This window comes from Gopherus flavomarginatus, chromosome 1 (assembly GCF_025201925.1).
Source record: "Gopherus flavomarginatus isolate rGopFla2 chromosome 1, rGopFla2.mat.asm, whole genome shotgun sequence".
Taxonomy (NCBI): Eukaryota; Metazoa; Chordata; order Testudines; family Testudinidae; genus Gopherus; species Gopherus flavomarginatus.
In genome coordinates this window covers 57,129,629-57,149,894 of record NC_066617.1, presented here as the reverse complement: position 1 = coordinate 57,149,894, position 20,266 = coordinate 57,129,629, and the positions used below count along the sequence as shown (strand labels likewise).

The following is a 20,266-nucleotide window of genomic DNA, read 5'->3' as shown; positions in this document are numbered from 1 at the left end:
TGGTACTGCGCCCTCGGGCGCACCTTCAAAATGAAGGCTTGGGTCCTGATGGGGCCTTGGAGGAGCCTTGGTTCTGCCACCCGACTGTCTGCGCCTATTGTTCCTGCCCCAGCGCCTATTAAGGTCCTGCCGTGGGCGGAACTGGGGATACGGCCGGCATTGTTGCTGCTGGTTCTGCGGCCGGAAGGATCTGCGCTGCGTCACAGGCGCATGCATCCCCAAAGAGCGCATGATGACGCGATTGTCTTTAAGGCTCTTTAGCCTTGGGTCTGTTTTGTCTGAAAACAGGCCCTGGCCTTCGAAGGGGAGGTCCTGGATGGTATACTGGAGCTCCGGTGGAAGGCCAGAGACCTGAAGCCAGGATATGCGGCGCATCGTAAGCCCTGAGGCAAGGGTCCGAGCGGCCGAGTCTGCAGCGTCCAATGAGGCCTGCAGCGAGGTCCTTGCGACCTTCTTGCCCTCGACAAGAATCGCTGCAAATTCTTGACGTGCCTCCTGCGGTAACAGCTCCTTAAACTTGTCCGCCGCTACCCAGGAGTTAAACGAGTAGCGGCTAAGGAGGGCCTGTTGATTGGAGACCCTGAGCTGTAGCGCCCCGGCCGAATAGACTTTACGGCCTAAGAGGTCCATCTGCCTTGCCTCCTTAGATTTGGGCGCTGGGGCCTCTTGTCCATGGCGCTCCCTCTCGTTCACCGACTGCACCACGAGGGAGCACGGTGTCGGGTGGACGTGCAGGAATTCATAGCCCTTAGAGGGGGCCATGTACTTTCTCTCCAAGCCTCGTGCGGTAGGAGGGATGGAGGCCGGTGACTGCCAGATAGTGGTGGCGTTGGCCTGAATGGTCCTAATGAAAGGCAGGGCAACCCTGGTGAGAGCATCCGCGGAGAGGATGCTGACTACCGGATCCTCGATCTCAGCGACCTCCTCTGCTTGTAAATTTAAGTTTTGCGCCACACGCCTGAGGAGGTCCTGATGTGCCCTGAGGTCGAGAGGGGGAGGGCTGGAGGACGAGGTGCCTGCCACTGCCTCGTCGGGGGAAGATGACGAGGAGACCCCTGGCAGCAGAGCGTCCACAGGGGGTTCCGTCTGGACCCGGCCCTCCGGCTGCAGAGGGAGCTCTGGGTCCTGGTGGCTGGACCTGTCATCGCCTTCCGGAGAGGGAGGGGGGTGAGACAGCGTCGACTCTGGTGGTCTTCGGTCCGCCGCAGGCCGGGGAGAAGTATGTTGCGGACCCTGGGCTTGATGGTATGCCCAGGGAGTCCAAAACCCCCACTGCTGTGGCCCTTGGTCTTGAGGTGGAGGGTCCTGGAAAAGGGCCGCGTGTTTGTCCAGGCCCAGCTTATAAACGCTGTCCGCCTGAGAGGAGACCGATGGCTGTCTCAAAAGCCATGGAGGTGCCGAACTCGGCTGATAGGCCTCCCTCAGTCCCGACGCCGACGATCCTCTCGGTGCTGAGGATCGGTACCGGGAGCCATACCGGTGCCGGGACCGGGACCGGGATTGGTTTGGTACTCGGTGCCGGGATCCGGACCGGGACCTGCCTCCAGCTCGGTGCCGGGATCGGGACCGCGATCTATGTCTGATGCAGTGCCGGGATGGCGCTGGGGACCGGGATCTACCACCGACACGGTGCCGGGAGGTCGACCGGGACCGGGACCTGCCACCGGCTTGGTGCCGGGAGGTCGACCAAGGAGTTGATCGCCGACGCAAGCAGCTCCTAGAGTCCCGGTGCCGGTATGGAGAAGAGCCAGACCGGGACCGTACCGACGTCGACTTGCGCCGCGAGTGCGACCGGTGCCACCTAGGAGAGCGGTGCTGGGACTGCGAGCGGCGCTGAGAGCGCGAGCGTCCACGTCGTCGGGGCCTCGAAGGTGATCGATGCCTGGATTCCAGAGACGGCGCTCTCAATGTCGGCTTGCCTCTGGAGATGACCCGCACCGGGGGTACCGGGGGTTGAGGCTGGGATGGCTCAGTCAGAGCTATCAAGTCCCGCGCCGAGGCGAAGGTCTCCGGCGTGGACGGGACTAATGGCTCGACCCCAGATCTTAAGGGGGAGCTTGGAGAGGCCGGACTCGACGGACCTTTCGGGCCCGGAGTCGACGGCAACCCTGCAGACGGTGCCGCGGCAGAGGTAGGTGCTGGGCACTCCACTCGAGCCTGCCGAGACGATGTCGCAGACGTCGAGGGTCTTTGATCAGATCCTGGTGCCAGGGATGGGCAGTGCCGGGGCGTCTTTCCGGTGCCGGCGCAGTCCGGTGCCGGTGTAGAGGTGGCCGGCTGCGCTGACGGTACCGGATTCACTGCCGCTTCCATCAAGAGAGTCCGCAGTCTTTGATCTCTCTCTTTCTTTGTTCGAGGCTTAAAGGCCTTGCAGATGCGGCACTTCTCGGTGATATGCAATTCCCCGAGGCACTTCAGGCACGCGTCATGGGGATCGCTAGTTGGCGTCGGCCTCTTGCAGGCCGAGCACTGCTTGAAGCCCGGCGAACCAGGGATGGGCCCAGTGCCAGGCGCCGCGAATAAGTTCTATAAACTATATACACTAACTACTAATTACTATACAACTCTAACTGCATTATTAAACTATTTACAACTACAACTATTGACAGTAACGAAGGAGAGCTAGGGACGTGGAGGACAGTAAGCCGCACTCCACAGTTCCAGCAACCGACACGGCGGTAAGAAGGAACTGAGGAGCGGGCGGGCCGGCAGGGGTATATATCAAGCACCACTCTAGGGGGCGACCTGCCGGCCCACTGGAGTTGCTAGGGTAAAAAGTTTCCGGCAAACGTGCACGCACAGCGCGCACACCTAACTGGAATGGATATGAGCAATCACTCGAAGAAGAACATAGAAATTGTCGTATTGGATTAAATCCTAGGTCTTTCTAGTCCAGTATCCTGTCTCTGACAGTGGCCATCACCAGAAGCTTTAGAGTAAGATCCTGTGCACAGTATTCCAGATGAGGCCGCACCATTGATTATATAGATATTATAATATTTTCTGCATTCCTTCTGCATCCTAACATATTGTTTGCTTTTTTGTCTGCAGCTGCGCTTCGAGCAGATGTTTTCATTGAGCTGTCTGCCATGACAACTAACCTTTTCTGTGTTGATAGTTAATTTAGAACCCTGTAAAACGTATAGGGTAATTTTTTCCCTCCAACATGCATTACTTTTTGTTTATTGACTAAGAATTTCATTTGAGATCATATTGCCCATTCACCCAGCTTATTTAAAATCTCTGAAGTTCCCCACAGTCCTCTCTAGTCCTGACTAACCTAAATAACAGTGTCATTTGCAAATTTTGCTACGTCACTGTGCACACACCTCACACTCCTTTTCAGATAATTAAAATACCGATCAACATGAGACCTAACACTGCACCTTGAGGTATCCCATAGTAAATTTTCATCTTGGCAAAAGATTAACAATTAATGCTATACTTTTTTTTCGGTCGCTTAGCCTATTTTTGAACCATACTTTGCCTCTCACTCCATAACTACTTAGCCTCTTGTATGGGTCAAAGGCCTTAAACTATTAACAGGTTCTCCATTATCCACTACTATAATAATACTTTCAAAGAATTCTAATGGAATAGTGAGACATAATTTTCCTTCTCAGAAACTATGCAGGTTGTACTCTATCCTGACATGATTTTCTATCTGTTTTGTTATTCTGTATTTCAGAGATTCATAGCTTCTAGGACTGGAAGGGACCTCAAGAGGTCATCAAATCTGGTCCCCCGCCCTCATGGCGGGACCAAATACTGTCTAGACCATCCCGGAGAGACATTTATCTAACCTACTCTTAAATATCTCCAGAGATGGAGATTCCACAACCTCCCTAGGCAATTGATTCCAGCGTTTAACCACCCTGACAGTGAGGAACTTTTTCCTAATGTCCAACCTAAACTTCCCTTGCTGCAGTTTAAGCCCATTGCTTCTTGTTCTACCCTTAGAGGCTAAGATGAACAAGTTTTCTCCCTCCTCCTCACAACACCCTTTTAGATACCTGAAAACTGCTGTCATGTTCCCTCTCAGTCTTCTCTTTTCCAAACTAAACAAATCCAATTCTTTCAGCCTTCCTTCATAGGTCATGTTCTCTAGACCTTTAATAATTCTTGTTGCTCTTCTCTGGACCCTCTCCAATTTCTCCACATCTTTCTTGAAATGTGGTGCCCAGAACTGGACACAATACTCCAGCTGAGGCCTAACCAGCACAGAGTAGAGCGGAAGAATGACTTCTCGTGCCTTGCTCACAAAACATCTGTTAATGCATCCCAGAATCATGTTTGCTTTTATTGCAACAGCATCCAACTGTTGACTCATATTTAGCTTGTGGTCCACTATAACCCCTAGATCCCTTTCTGCCGTACTCCTTCCTAGACAGTCTCTTCCCATTCTGTATGTGTGAAACTGATTGTTCCTTCCTAAGTGGAGCACTTTGCATTTATCTTTATTAAACTTCATCCTGTTTACCTCAGACCATTTCTCCAATTTGACCAGATCATTTTGAATTATGACCCTATCCTCCAAAGCAGTTGCAATCCCTCCCAGTTGGTATCATCTGCAAACTTAATAAGCATACTTTCTATGCCAATATCTAAGTCGTTGATGAAGATATTGAACAGAGCTGGTCCCAAAACAGACCCATGCAGAATCCCACTTGTTATACCTTTCCAGCAGGATTGGGAACCATTAATAACTACTCTCTGAGTACAGTTATCCAGCCAGTTATGCACCCACCTTATATTAGCCCCATCTAAGTTGTATTTGCCTAGTTTATTGATAAGAATATCATGCAAGACCGTATCAAATGCCTTACTAAAGTCTAGGTATACCACATCCACTGCTTCTCCCTTATCCACAAGATTCGTTATCCTATCAAAGAAAGCTACCAGGTTGGTTTGACATGATTTGTTCTTTACAAATCCATGCTGGCTAGTCCCTATCACCTTACCACCTTTCAAGTGTTTGCAGATGATTTCTTTAATTACTTGCTCCATTATCTTCCCTGGCACAGAAGTTAAACTAACTGGACTGTAGTTTCCTGGGTTGTTTTTATTTCCTTTTTTATAGATGGGCACTATATTTGTCCTCTTCCAGTCTTCTGGAATCTCTCCTGTCTCCCGTGATTTCCCAAAGATAATAGCTAGGGGCTCAGACACCTCCTCTATTAGCTCCTTGAGTATTCTAGGATGCATTTCATCAGGCCCTGGTGACTCGCAGGCATCTAACTTTTCTAAATGATTTTAAACTTGTTCTTTTTTTATTTTATGTTCCAAACCTACGCCCTTCCCATTAGCATTCACTATGTTAGGCATTCCTTCAGACTTCTCGGTGAAGACCGAAACAAAGTCATTAAGCATCCCTGTCATTTCCAAGTTTCCTGTTACTGTTTCTCCCTCCTCACTCTGTCTTGGTCTTCCTCTTGTTTCTAATGTATTGATAAAAAGTCTTCTTGTTTCCCTTTATTCCTGTAGCTAGTTTGAGCTCATTTTGTGCCTTTGCCTTTCTAATCTTGCCCCTGCATTCCTGTGTTGTTTGCCTATATTCATCCTTTGTAATTTGTCCTAGTTGCCATTTTTTATATGAGTCCTTTTTATTTTTTAGATCATGCAAGATCTCATGTTTAAGCCAAGGTGGTCTTTTGCCACATTTTCTATCTTTCCTACTGTCAAGGTTCCTTCCCCACTCTCAAATTTAGGATACAGATTTGGGGACCTGCATGGACACTTCTAAGCTTAATTACCAGCTTAGATCTGGTATCGCTGCCACCATCTCCCAAGCACTACTTTTTTTTCCCTGGGTAGTTTTAAGGGACTTCACCAGTTCACTCTGGTGAACACAGATCCAAACCCCTTGGATCTTAAAACAAGGAGAAATTAACCATTCCCCCTCCTTTCCCCTGCCAATCCCTGGTGAGTAGAGATCCAATCCCCTTGGATCTAAAAACAAGGAAAAATCAATCAGGTATTAAGAAAAAGGCTTTCAATTACAGAAAAGGTAGAAGAAAACCCTCTGGGAGAGATTAGCATACCAGCTACTCTCACAGACAACAGATTCAAAACACAGAGGATGTTCCCCTGGGCACAAATGTAGTTACACAAAAATATACTCAAATACTCAATTTGATTCTACCTCTAATTGCATAAGACAGGTTACAGAGAAATAAACATAAACCTATTTATTCCTTTCTAAAACTTACTACTCTGATAAGAGGCTGGTTCCATGATCTTTTTCACTCCGGCTAAAACTGAAACTCTAAACAAAGGAAAAACTTCCCTCTTTCCTTTTGAAAGATCTTGTTCCCCCATTGGTCCCTCTAGTCAGGTGTTAGCTAGGCTAGGTGAACTTTTTAACCCTTTAGAGGTAAAAGAGGCATTAATCCTTAACCATCTGTTTATGACACCTACCCAGCAGAATAGCTTGCTTTTGGGCCCTTAATAGTGTCCCTTTGAAAAAACTGCCAACTCTCCTCAGTTATTTTTCCCCTCAGTCTTGATTCCCATGGGATCTTACCTATCAGCTCTCTGAGCTTACCAAAATCCGCCTTCCTGAAATCCATTGTCTCTATTTTGCTGTACCCCCTTCTACCCTTCCTTAGAATTGTGAACTGTACGATTTCATGATCACTTTCACCCAAGCTGCCTTCCACTTTCAAATTCTTAACAAGTTCCTTCAATCAATATGTCTGGTATAAAAGGCTTACTGGTCTATAATATCCCAGATCACCACCAGACTCTTTTTAAAATATAGTGTCAATATTTACTACCTTCTAATCCTCTGTGACTTTTTTTTTAAAATAAGAGATTGTATATTAAGCTTCTTGAGAAGTCTTGGAAGTGCTCTCTAGGCCTGGCAATTCATTGCTTCTTAAATCATCAATTTGCTCTACCCACTCTTCTTTTGACACAGCAGTCTCTGGAAGTACTTCATCTTTATTACTAGAAAAGAGTCGGGCCAGGGTAAGAATCTCCCCAACAATATCATCCTGGAAGAATGATACAAATAAATCATTTAGCGTCTCAGCAATGTCTCATCTTCATTAATTGTTCCCTTTAATCCATGATGATTCAGCTGATGCAGAATTCCTGCTTCATATATTCTTAAAGAATCTCTGCTTGTTTGTTTTTACACCGTAAGCAATTTCCTCTTGGAAATCCATTTTGGCCTTGCAATTTCCCTCTTGCTAATTACTGCCAACTGTATTTTGTACTCATGTTTGTTGGCTTCACTAGGTTAAGATTTCCAAAATTTGAAAAAAAGATTTGTTTGGCTCAAATGACTTTTGAAACTTTGCCATTTAGCCATATTAGTTTTCTACTGGCTTTCCGTATGTTCAATGGCACAGAAGTCTTCGGACAGGCTAATACATTTTTAAGTCATATACTGGATTAAGTCATATACAGGATTTTACTTCTGATTTGGCGGCTTTATGACTAACTTCCTCATTTTATTAACATCTTTCTTTTCCTAAAGTTTAGTGTCACTGTGTCACTTTTTGGAAATCGACTTGCCCTCCTCCATGTTGAACCTAATTATACTGTCTTCACTATATCTTAGTGCAAAAAAGAGTAGTAAAAAAAAAAAAAGGCAGCAAAAGACTGGCTTTGCGTGATCATTCATTCTGTTCTCCATATGCAATAATGAAGATTTTAACAAATAAAATATTTACATATTGTTTAAATTAGTAGGCAATTATATCAACCAGACTATATATGTAACCTTGCTCCCAAACATCTACTTCAGTAGACAAGAAGATATGTAAATAATTTCTGTCTTCAGAGGGACAGCAAAGATTTAGTCTCTGCTCCATCACCATCCATCCCAATCACTTTCAACCAAGCCAATTTATTTTATCTTCAGCTAAATTAATCCTTACATGTATCTAATTTAGTTTTGAAAATCAATTTTATTCACAGATTAAGGATAATACCATGCAGTAAAGCTATGATTTATAATTATACCAGCCTGTATGGTGTGTATGTGTGTGTGCGCATGTCCCTGGGTACATGAGGGGGCAGAGTGGGGGAAGCTGAACGTACACTGTAAAATACTACCCTCATCATTTTTATATTTTATATTTCATAGTGGGTTGTCTTTAAATTCTAATCTGAAGTTTTCCTTTGTCTCATTGTTAGTCACATAGATTTTGGATACTGCAACTGTTTTTTTACAAATGTTTTGACCCTGATTTTTGTCAAATACCTTAAAACATAAAACCCTTTAACTGTCCCTTTTAATTTATAACCAGGGCTAGTAGCACTCTACAATATCTCAACTCAGGGTGATGAACGCAGCATAAAATCCAGCAAGGCTAGATAGATACGATAATGTTATGCTAGATAGACAGAAGGAAAGATTCCGCTCCCTGCTATTCTGTTGTAAACGCAGAGTCCAATCTCAAGATTTTGGATTTACATTTCTGCAACTGAAAGTAATATCTCGCCCAGATGTCTCCAGTCATGCTTCCAGGATTGGGGGGGCTAATGACTTGTGTCCAAGCTTTGGCAGTGACTACAAATGTGGGAGACTGATACTGAGGTCTTCCCACCACCTCCAAGGGCATAACAAAGAGGCTATTGGCAGCATATTTTCTCTCTCTCCTAATCTGATGCCGATACACAAGGAAGAGGGCAGCGGCAGCCAATTTATACTATTGCTGTGAAATCCAGTTATGATTATTGCTTTCATTTGTATTGCAGCAGTGCCTAGGAAACCCAGTCAAGAATCAAGGCCCCTTTGTATAGCCATGCAACAAAGACAACAGGCCCCGCCCAAGAGAGAGGATTCTTCCATTCCTATGCAGCAGAAGGGCACAACTACAGTCTCTGCACTCCCTGGAGTGCTTGGACTCCTCTCCACATCATTTGATCCCTGAGGTTTCAAACATGCCAAAGGATGCAGAGAGAAACAGGGATGAGACAGAGCCATGGCCCCATGTGTATACATTTCTTCAGCCCCAGAGAGCTCTAAGGAAAAATCCTTCAGTGGGTGCTGTTACCACTTTAAACATCTTTTCCCATGGACACGGGGCAGAAATCTATCACATAGTCATTTCAGATTCACACGTGGGGACATCATTTCCTTTCAGATGTTTTATCAGTGACTCTTTTCAATAGGCCATTCATTTGCTATAATGACTCTATGGATTAATTTCTGTCAGTATGGGTCCCGCATTTGGGTCCACAAGTAACAAATCATGGGAGGGGTAGCTTTAATTAGAAAAGCATTGGGGTGAGAAATTGTTGTCCCACTGTGTAACCAATGTGATGAGGCTGTACCACCTGTGAAACTCTAAGTCTGTTTATAAAGCAGTATTTAGTGATTGACTGAACCTACTAAGTTGTTCCACATGCAACTGAAAAGACAACCTGTGCAGCAGCAAGCGAGAATACACTCAGCAAGTTTTTTTTCCCATATAAGTGAGGCAAGAAGTAACAGCTTTGGTAAGACATGAGCATCAGAGAAAGGAACAATCAGAAGGGCAAACAAAGCAGCTAGACACATGGACATTGAAAATCCATGTGCACTAAACTCCTACACATTCAATGGATTTAGGGTCTCCCTCCACATTTTTGGAATATAGAATAAACATGAAATTAAAGAATTAGAGTTAGCTTAAGTTGGGTTAAGGAAATGTGTGTTGTAAGGAATGACTGCAGATGGTAATAAATGAGACAAATCTGCCTTAGAAGGAGCCAACATGGACTTTTCTTTTTAGAAAACACTGGAATGTGGGGTGGAAAGGCCCATATTAACCCAGGAGCAACGAAGAAGGAGAGGCCTCAGGGAGAAAGGGAGGCTGTAAATCTTATCTGGAGTAAGACTGGACAAACCGGTTGTTTGCTAATTGGCTATCATATGATGTGTTTGTTGAAGGGTATAAATCATGCTATAGCACACCAGGACGAGATGGTTCTTCCTAACTCTGAACTGTTTAAGTACACTGATCACATACTTATGAATATTTTGTTACCGTATTCAGGGTAATAACTACTTTTTTTTACACCGTTAGGCATGTGTAGAGCATTTGTATAAAATTCCATTTGGCTTTTTGGTTTAATAAAGGAATGTATGGCTAAATTAGTGTTTGGTAATCTCCCATATTAATCATTCCAAATATTAATAATTCCAATGCCAAGGTTTTCCTATCTAATTAAGATTTCATTTTTAAAAAAAGCTTTTCCTCATATGCACCACACTTTACAAATCTCCCTCATGCCAAAGTAGCCTATGCTTCCCCTACCTTGCATCCCCTATCTCCCAAACTCCTCCCTTTGCCCTCAGAAAAAGGCCGCTCTTGAATTGACCCTGTGCAAATATTTCCCTAAGCTTGGAGAGCTGGATGGAACTTCATTTGCAGCTCATCAACAATATTTCTTGCTCTGCTATACGGGTTGCATCAGGGTGTCATGACATGTTTTTTCCTTAACAAGGTTTAATTGCAAGACCTCTGCACTATTTCCAGCTCCTTGAAGCATGGGGAGTGGTAGAGTGGACCAAAGCCAGGGTTTTACTTGTGATAAAGAGATGCACTAACCACAAATGCTGGCTGTTAAATTACTTGAATTGTTCACATAAGTCAGGGGTCAGCAATCTTTCAGAAGTGGTGTGCCGAGTCTTCATTTATTCACTCTAATTTAAGGTGTTGCATGTCAGCAATACATTTTAACATTTTCAGAAGGTCTCTTTCTATAAGTCTATAATATATAACTAAACTATTGATGTATGTAAAGTAAAAAATGTTTTTAAAATGTTTAAGAAGCTTCATTTAAAATTAAATTAAAATAAAGAGCCTCCCGGACTGGTGGCCAGGACCCAGGCAGTGTGAGTGCCACTGAAAATCAGCTCGCGTGCCCATAGGTTGCCTACCCTTAACATAAGTTTTTGTGTTTTTGCACAATAAGGCCTTACTAGGTGTTCATTGGGGTCAATGCTAAAGAAAGCAGATCCTGGAGTGAATGACTAAACTTCAACTCATCTGGAAGAGCTTGAGAATAAAGGGGCAGGGGATTAAATGGTTTTCAAGAAGCAGAGATTCTGTATATTTTTACATAAACAACAATATTTTTTTAAAACTGTAAAGCTGAAACTCTGGGAAACCTTTCCTCAAGTGTGTTTAAAATGGACAAAATCATGCATTTTAGAGATAAAATCAAAACACACTGTCAAGGATGAACATACAGCAGTTTTATAAAGAGCAAACTTTGCATTATATAGTATTCTCCTTACTGGGAAAATATTTCTGGTGGAGGAGGAGAGTTTCCCGAGAAAATATTGAAATAGCGCATTTTAGAATGTACATTTGGACAAAGAAGGAAGCTACCACTATTTATTAAAACACATGACAGTAAGCTGACTTGCTTGAGTTCTTTTAGGGCTCTATTCTGATCCAACAGAAGACTTAAACACATTTATCTTTAAGCATGTAAGTAGTCCCAAATCCATGGGGCTTACTCATGTGTGTAAAGTTAAGCATATGATTAAGGGCTTTGCTGGATCAAGAGCCGTGTATGCTGCTTAGCACTTTGAAGGATACAGTTCTTAATGTGCCCTCAAAACTTAAGAAAAATGCTCTAAGTATAATGTGATCTCCTAATGGCCAAAATCTGAGAGGTGCTCAGCATCTCAAACACCTGTAACTCCCACTAGCATCAATGTATTCTTTGCATTAGCTTCCTCTCTCTCTCTTTTTCTAAGGACTATCTCCTCCCTCTGTTCCTTGCTTCCTGTATATTTATCTGTTTCCTATTCATTTAGTGTTGGTAAGGGTAATTACTACCCATCTAGGCACACACTGGTTGTTATCACTGCAGTATCTGAGTGCCTCCATAGCATATCCATCTCTCTTCTTTCTCCTCCACTGGGGAAAGGAATAGCTTGATTAGTCTACAGGTCATATAATAGCAACTCATGTAGGTTTACGGATAACATACATCCAGAGACATATAACTTCACAATTCCTGTGGTAACCAACATTTGGTTCTAGAGCTGGCAAATAAGATGTTTCCCAGTCTGTGAACAAAGCATTTTCATTACCAAATAATCCATCAGATAATAAGCGATTGTCAAACTCCAATTTGGGGATTAGGGAACACATGGGAGAATGGGGGAGTCAGTAACCTCAAAATCAGAAACTTTATATGAGGTTAGGTTATTAGCAATGTTGCATATTAATTGTACTGTGGTAGCACCTATGGGCTCCGATCATGCACTTGGCCCCACTATGCTAGGTACTGTACAAACACACACAAAAGGGATGGCCTCTGCCTTAAAGAGTTTAGAATCTACAAACTTGTCTACATAACAAATTACTGCACAGTAAGTCAGGCTGTGAACCTAATGCACACCATCTTACCACAAAGTAACATCCAGTGTGGATGCTCTTGCAGCATAATGAAGGCCCCACGGTGCAGCGTGCATAATTAGTTTTCACAGTAGTACAGTAAACCACACTCCAGGACTTTCACTGTGCTGTAGCAGTGTTTACATGGGATGCTACTGTGCAGCAAGATGGTGGCTGTTGATTCATACCTTGGCTTGATGTGCAGGAACTCACTGTGTAGACATGCCCTAAGTGATAGCCTTCTCAAATTCTGCAAAAATTGGAGAGTGGACTCAATCATTTAAATAACATTTAAATCTTTGCATATGTTCCTCTTTCTTATAATGATCAACTTTAAAAGTATTAATCTATCAGTTTCAGACAGCAAAGACCACAGATATCCTAACATAGTACACAGCTAGGCTGACCTTGAATGTTGATGTACATTGGTACAAGAGAAGAGGCATGGACCCACTCATCACTAAATCATCAGGATCGGTTTTATGAATACACCCTAGAAATTATTTGATATTGAGAACTGGATCAGATACTGTATTCAAACTCACATGAAATATGACTCACCAGCATTAGAGAGGCTCATGGTCCATACCAGTTTGGAAAAGAGCCAAAAACGTACTCTGCCAGGCTCACAGGAAGATAAACAATGCACTTTCATGTTTCCGAGCATTACAGTCATGAAGTACATTGTGATTATTTATTCACTAGTACCAACAGTGCTGCACAAAGTGCTCTTGTCAGACAAAGCGGGGACATGGTGGAGGCCATAAATGGGCATATGTACATTCAACCACTTTCTATTTTTAGAGGCAAGTATATCCCTCCCCCCCCTTTAGCAACTGTGAATGCCATATAATGCCAAATGTCGATTCAACTCCCCAGTTCACAGAATGTGTCTTTGAAGCTGTTGCCTTGGAAAAACTCAAGTGATATATAATTTAAGATCTGTAGTTTATTTCTCTCATAATAGAGTGGGGAATACTGCACTTCACAATGGGGCCTCATTGGCTATTGTAGCATTGTGTCTGTGACCATAAAGGTCATGGACCTGGCACGTCATAACACTGCTAGAAAGTTGCCATTAACTTCATGAATAACATATCAGTATAGGCCAACGAGGGTACGTCTACGCTGCAGCCAGAGGTGTGGCTCCTAGCACAGCAGATAGATGTGTTAGCTCAAGCAATGGGAATATTGCAGCATAGGTGATGATACCAGCCAGTTGCCTCAGTACAAGATTGCCCAACTCTGTGGGTTTGGGCGTGGGTGGCTAGCCAATACCACAAAGTCCACACTGCTATTTTTAGTGTGGTAATTCAAGCAGAGTTGGCACACATCTGTCTATCCAGGCTGGGAGGTACACTCCCAGCTGCTGTGTAGACATACCCTGAGGGATTGGATGGATATTGGTTCCCAAGAACACGTCACCACTTGGACAGAAAGAACACCCATCAAAAAGTAGTCACACCTTCTTCTGTACAAAGTGACAAGATTGCCTTGGGGAAGACAAATAGTATACTACTAGATTAAAGAAGATAAGAAAACTGCTATTATCTATGCCCATCTCCCAGCTGCCAGTGAGATCACTGATTCACTATGGTATATCATGCAACTGAGGTGCATTTTTTTTCTTTTTCTAATTTAAAAGTTAAAAATGAATTTAGTGCATACGAAAAGTATCAGCATTAGAACTGAAGTTTTACTTTTCTAAGGAACAGATGCAGCATAGGCACAGGCCAATATACATTTCTCCACAACGATCCACTCTGCTTATGAATGAAAGAGTAACTTCAGTCCTTTGCTTCTCTTCTGAGACTGCCAACAAAGATGTCAATAAATACATGTTGTAATAGTTTGTAATTATATTGACACACATGCATGTTTTTCACAAGCACCCAAGGTACAGAGGAACCTCAGCCTCATTTTTGAAAATGACTTTGGACCTATTGACTTTCATTGACACTTAGGACAAAGTTTTCAAAAATGCTTAAGACTGTAAAATCATCTTGCCTAGGCCAAACAGCAAGAGGTTACAGTCAGTACTGACTTTCTGGGCCAGATCTGAACCAAAGTTGGGTATTTGCCTTGTATTGCAATAGAATGTCTGAGAGCATATGCTATTTTGAGTATTTTCATTAAAAAGTAATTAGTGTGGCATGTCACACATCTTTTGGTTCCACAGATTCTCCTTTTGACAAATAGAACTGAGGGTTCATGAAGCACAGTAAAAACTAGAAAATGGTCAGTAGGTTTTGGCACATGTTTTACTGGGAAACAGAGTAAAAGCTAGGCCATTACTGAAATGGAAGCCTAATCCACTAGGCCCAAATTTATCAGACTCAGGCACAGCCATTAGTCACTGACCTGCTTGCTTGCAGTCAACTTGATGAAAAAGAAAAGCTTGAAGTCACCGTTCAAGTGGGGAAAGGTGAATCTGTACAGAAAGTTAGCCAATTTAGACATGTTATCGGGGGCTTGGAGAGAGCCCAGATATACAGGGGGAAGATGGGGACTCAAATATTGCTGACGATAGGCATGAAATATCTCTGACAGCAGGGCGGCGAATCATCAGCCCACGCTTGACTGGGTGATTTGCTGCTCTCATTTGCCTTGGACCACTTAAAGTGCATTCTGAAAGGTGAAGTTTCTATATTATTGTCTGTCAGAGATGAATCAGAGATAAAGCACTGAAATTAGCCATGGCTTTTTCATCAACTTCTATTTGCAAGACTGGATACCAAACACTGATTTACCTGAAAAATAAATGTTGCTCCTACTGCTGGAGATGACCTCTGCCTGTAAAGCAGCTGCATTGACTCTTGTCCACTTCTGCTGATCAAAGTAACTCCAGGCTTCCCAATGACAGTGTTTTGATGAGATTTTGAAATGAACTGCTATAGCAATTGTTTGTACCTTTTGGGGGAAGGGATAGCTCAGTGGTTTGAGCATTGGACTGCTAAACCCAGGCTTGTGAGTTCAAACTTGAGGGGGCCACTTAGGGATCGGGCAAAATCAGTATTTGTTCCTGCTAGTGAAGGCAGGGGGCTGGACGCAATGACTTTTCAAGGTCCCTTCCAGTTCTAGAAGATAGGATCTCTCTATTAATTTATTTATTTGTTTTTTTAAATCTACCTTAAAATCCTCAGCACTTGTTTTAACACATTCATGTGCAGCATTAGTTTTAAATGTCAGAAATGAATGAGAAATATTTGGTGTATGTTAATAAATCATTAAAATATACATGGTTCATCTCCAAAAAAAGAACAGGAGTGCTTGCGGCACCTTAGAGACTAACAAATTTATTTGAGCATAAGCTTTCATGGGCTACAGCCCACTTCATTGGATGCATGCAGTGGAAAATACAGTAGGAAGATATACACACACACACAGAACATGAAACAATGGGTGTTACCATACGCACTCTAATGAGAGTGATCAGTTAAGATGAACTATTACCAGCATATGAGAAAAAAAAAATTGTAGTGCTAATCAAAACGGTCCATTTGCAGCAGTTGACAAGAAGTTGTGAGGAACAGTGTGTGTGTGGGGGGGGAATAGATATGGGGAAAACAGTTTTACTTTGTTCATCTCCATCACCACTACACATTCACACTCTCCTCCTTCACTTCTGCCATATTTCTTCCCAAACTGCATTATTTCCTCACTACCATTCCCACAACCAACATTACTTTTTGCCACCATCAACCTTGACCCTTCACTTCCTCCTCCCTCTCCATGCAGGATCTTAATGACAGCTTCCAGGAGAAGGCTGATAAAATCTATCATGATCTCCCTTACTCCCCATCCTACTTCGCCCCTGTCCCCAAGACCTAGGTTTTTCACTTACTTTCCACCATTCCTCTACCTCATCTATATTAGTCTCTCAATCTCTCTCCCTTTTAGTCATTCACTTTTGGCTTCCTCTCTTTAAAATGTAAACATGCTCTTGTTAGATCCTTATTGTCAAGAAACCCTCCTGCTTCTTCAGTTTCTTCCTCATTTCCTTTTTTCCTTCCCTTCTAAACTTATCAAATAGGCCTTGTTCCACAATGTTTATTTCAGTGGTCTCTTCTCTACCCTTTTCCCTTTGTGGGAGTCCCAGAAGGTTCTCTCTTGGGTGTCCTCCTCTTCTCCCTTTACACTACATTTGCAGAGTCTCACAAACAGGCCCACCGACAGGAATTCCGGGCCCCATGCATGCATGAGCTGCATCCAGGCTGGTGCCCAGTGAGCTGCCAGCTGCGCTGCTCGGTGCACTCTTCCAGCATGGCCAGGGCTTCCACATGCCTGCCCAATAGGGTTGCCAACTGTTTAATCGCACAAACCCAAAAACCCTTCCCAGCCCCTTCCTTGAGACCATGCCCCTGTCCCACCCCTTTTCTGAGGCCCTGGCCCCGTTCACTCCTTCCCCTCTTCCCTCCATTGCTTGATCTTCCCCACCCTCACTCACTTTCACCAGACTGGGGCAGAGGGTTGGAGTGCAGAAGGGGGTGAGAGGTCAGGTTCTGGGAGGGAGTTTGGGTGCTGGGGGTGTGTGCAGGCTCTGGGAGGGAGGGTGTTTGGGTGCGGGAGGGGTAAGGGGTCAGGTTCTGGGAGGGAGTTTGGGTGCAGGAGAGGGTGTGGGGTGTGAGCTCTGGGAGGGAGCTAGGGTGCAGGAGGGGATGAGGGGTGTGAGCTCTGCAAGGGAGTTTGGGTGTGGGAGGGGATGCGGAGCGCAGGCTCTGGGAGGGAGTTTGGATGCAGGAGAGGGTGCAGGCTCTGGGATGGAGTTTGGATATGCGGTACAGGCTCTGTGATAGGGCAGGGTATTGGGTTGCAGTAGGGAGTCAGAGGGTTGGTGCTTACCTTGGGTGGCTCCCGAAAGCAACCAGCACACTCCTCTGGCAGTGGTTCCTAGGTGGGGGCCCCACAGGCACCGCCTCCACAGCTCTCACTGGCCACAGTTCCTGGCCAACGGGAGTTGTGGAGTCAGCATTTGGGGCAGGGGCAGTGCACGGAGACCCTTCCCCTGGGGCTCCAGGGACATGCCGGTCACTTCTGGGAATGGCGCAGAGCGAGGGCAGGCAGGAAGCCTGCCTTATTCCCACTGTACTGCTTTCAGACAAAATACCTGAACACAAAAACCTAACACTCACTTAGCTACAGGAGCTGATAATCACGTTGACCAAAATGTTGATGTGGCTAGGGTGAAATGGCATAGGTAACATTAATGACTGGAGCTGACAGCCTTTCTGCAAGAAAAGCCCCAGGTTAAATGAAACCAGTGAATGAATTACTCTGGCCCATCAATAGCTCTCATGCCTGAACTGAGCAAAAGCCATATAAAAAAAAAACCCTACAATGCAAACTACTTTATATTCAAGAATTCTTAATGCCTTGCTAGTCATTTAATTTGTTCTCCAGTGAACTACGACAGGGTAAAACGCACACATCAACTGGAATGATTCCAACAGAGATCAAAAATATAACTGTGTTCCCATGATTAAACCAAACTACACTGCTGTAAGCTATGAAGTCCTTTCTGGAAAGACTGTCTTAGAAGCAATGGATTGACATCATAATGCTGTTCAGCTTTTGTGACTCAGTAACAGTGCTTTGTGATCTATTTCCATAAATAACACAAACAGGGAAAAATCAAGACAATGTCCAGTATGGGAGGCAATACTAGGCCAGACCATGAAGCTCTTTTTCCCATAGGCAAGCTGTTACTCACATAAGCAGCTCTATTAAAGGAACTGCACATGAGTAACTGTTTGCCAACAGCAGTAAGGGATTCATGGTCTGGCTCAATGTGAGCAAAAAATTTCTCATATTATTTCCACAAGGTATCTGAATTTTTCTAAATCTGCTTCAGCCAGCATTTTATAAAAGATACACACATTATATATTCTGCTTCTCAGACACAAAAGGCTCAATCACATGGTCCATACATAAGCAAAATGTCCCCTGAAAGGTATTTTGCCTACATTGGCTCTACAAAACTGAGCTTTATTGTGTCATTATAAAAATGACATTTGTTTAAGGCGGAATTAATGTTTGAAATGCACATTTAACTGTCTTGATGTCCTTTGTGTTTTGGGTGGCTGGAACAGGTGCTGGTTGTCATAATTCAAACCTGGATCTGAACTTTGTAATTGGCTGCTATAACTACAAAGATTGAATTTCAGTTTAACACCCCCTAATTTTGTGTTAGAAATCAGGATCCCTAAAATCTGAATTTTTATGGCAAGGGCCTAGTTCTAATTAGAGTACAGTTTTACCACATACAATTTAATTAAAGTCAACATATGTGATATTAACACACTGTTATGCAAGATACATAGCAAGACATCACCATAAGCTGCTAAATGCTGATCTTTTTTTTTTTATTAAATGGCATCTGCATTACAGCAGTTCCAATCTTTTTAATCTCTCCTTCCATGGACATCTTTCCATTTTTCTAGTCATTTTGTTCACCTGGCCACAAACAGTTGTTTCTTATACTGATTTTACGTAAAGCTTGATAAATCAAGGGGATTCACTACATCAGATAGACCCAGTAACAAATGCAAAGTCCGGCTCATTTTTATTTTGGATTAGTGCTTCAGTTATATTGTGAAACTCTTTCTTCCAGTTTCATTATCCACATTTAGTAGCTCACCACATCTGCACAAATAAATTAAATCTGAAACAAACACCAGTATTGACCTTGAAATGTGTGGCACTGAAAATAAGTTAATTCATTTAACTAAAATGAGAAATCATCTTACCTGCCAGGCAGAAGACGAAACACACTGTAACAAGATGACTGATTAAGAACCACATTTTCATCTTCTATTCAGAGATGATTATTTCAAAAGGAATTCTGCCTTGCAGCCCCAGTGTTCAGAGAACTAAAAATACCTGATAATAAAAAAGGAAAGAAAAAGAGTGAATAATTCCAATAAGAGAATGTTTCTGTAGAGACTAGCACTGCATTTAAGTCAGCTACATTTTCCATGTTTAACAGACAGAGAATAGATATATTTGTAAATTAAGGGTACTCTCAAATCTGCTAGACCAAATGTATGACGACAAATGTATAGTTTGCATTTACGGAGCTTCTTCCATCTAAGGATCTCAAAGCACTTTGAATGGTTCAGATGAATGATTGTAAAGTCTGTAAGAGTTAATGCAATAGTTTCTGCTTTGGCTCATTTTGCAAAACCAAAACTAGGGTTGGTTTGGATGTGGGTGCTATTTGTAGACACATCTTACAGTGGGGAGGTCTTTGAAAAAGGTTTCTGATTTATAACTAATGATATAAATCAAGATTCTGTCACCCCTACTCATGCTAAGTGGCACCTTACACTAAAAATAATCCCAGGGATTTCAGTGTCATTAACAGAAAAACGACCACGAAATGGTGGCACACAATCTCTTTCAGAATGCATTTTCCTGTTGTAGTTGCTAAGAGTTCTAATCTGTAGCTCACAAACTTGTGGAAAGACCATCCTAGTTTTTACTCTCTGGTTTAGTGGATTTTTTTTTAAACCTTGAATAAGTCAATTATTTTATGTGATTTGAGCTAGTTTATATTCTGTATGTGGTTGGGGGGCAAAGATTGCAGCGAACCCAGTAATGGATGCACATAGCTTCATTTGGATCCTTCCACCGTTCAGACATAGTTTTCCAGAATTCTTTGCTTCTATGTTTCCTCCTTGTTTAGATTAAAATATTTTGCTAGCCTTTTTTTTTCTGCTGCCTGTTATCTATTTCTTTAAGCAGTGAGTCATGGTGATTGAAATATGTATTTTGTTTTGTTTTGTTTAATGGGTTTCTTGCCATGCGTGTATAAAAGCATCCTTCACATCTTGTTCACATTTCTCTTTTTTTTCTGCTCATTGGTTCTGCTGTGTCACTAGTTTCTCTATGACCTGTGGATAGGGTATGATTTC

At 43.2% G+C, this 20,266-nt stretch overlaps 1 protein-coding gene across 2 annotated transcripts in view; it reads right to left on the bottom strand.

The window, feature by feature from the left end:
• Positions 1 to 20,266, bottom strand: part of CNTN1 (contactin 1) — a 434,418-nt gene that overhangs the window by 179,718 nt on the left and 234,434 nt on the right. For both annotated transcript variants that reach the window (XR_007772052.1, XM_050936109.1), the window contains exon 3: positions 19,100 to 19,232. Coding sequence is in view for 1 of the 2 variants with exons in the window: in XM_050936109.1 (XP_050792066.1) it covers positions 19,100 to 19,160 (61 nt within the window). In the remaining variant the exon portion in view is untranslated. The remainder of the gene's footprint in view (positions 1 to 19,099; positions 19,233 to 20,266) is intronic.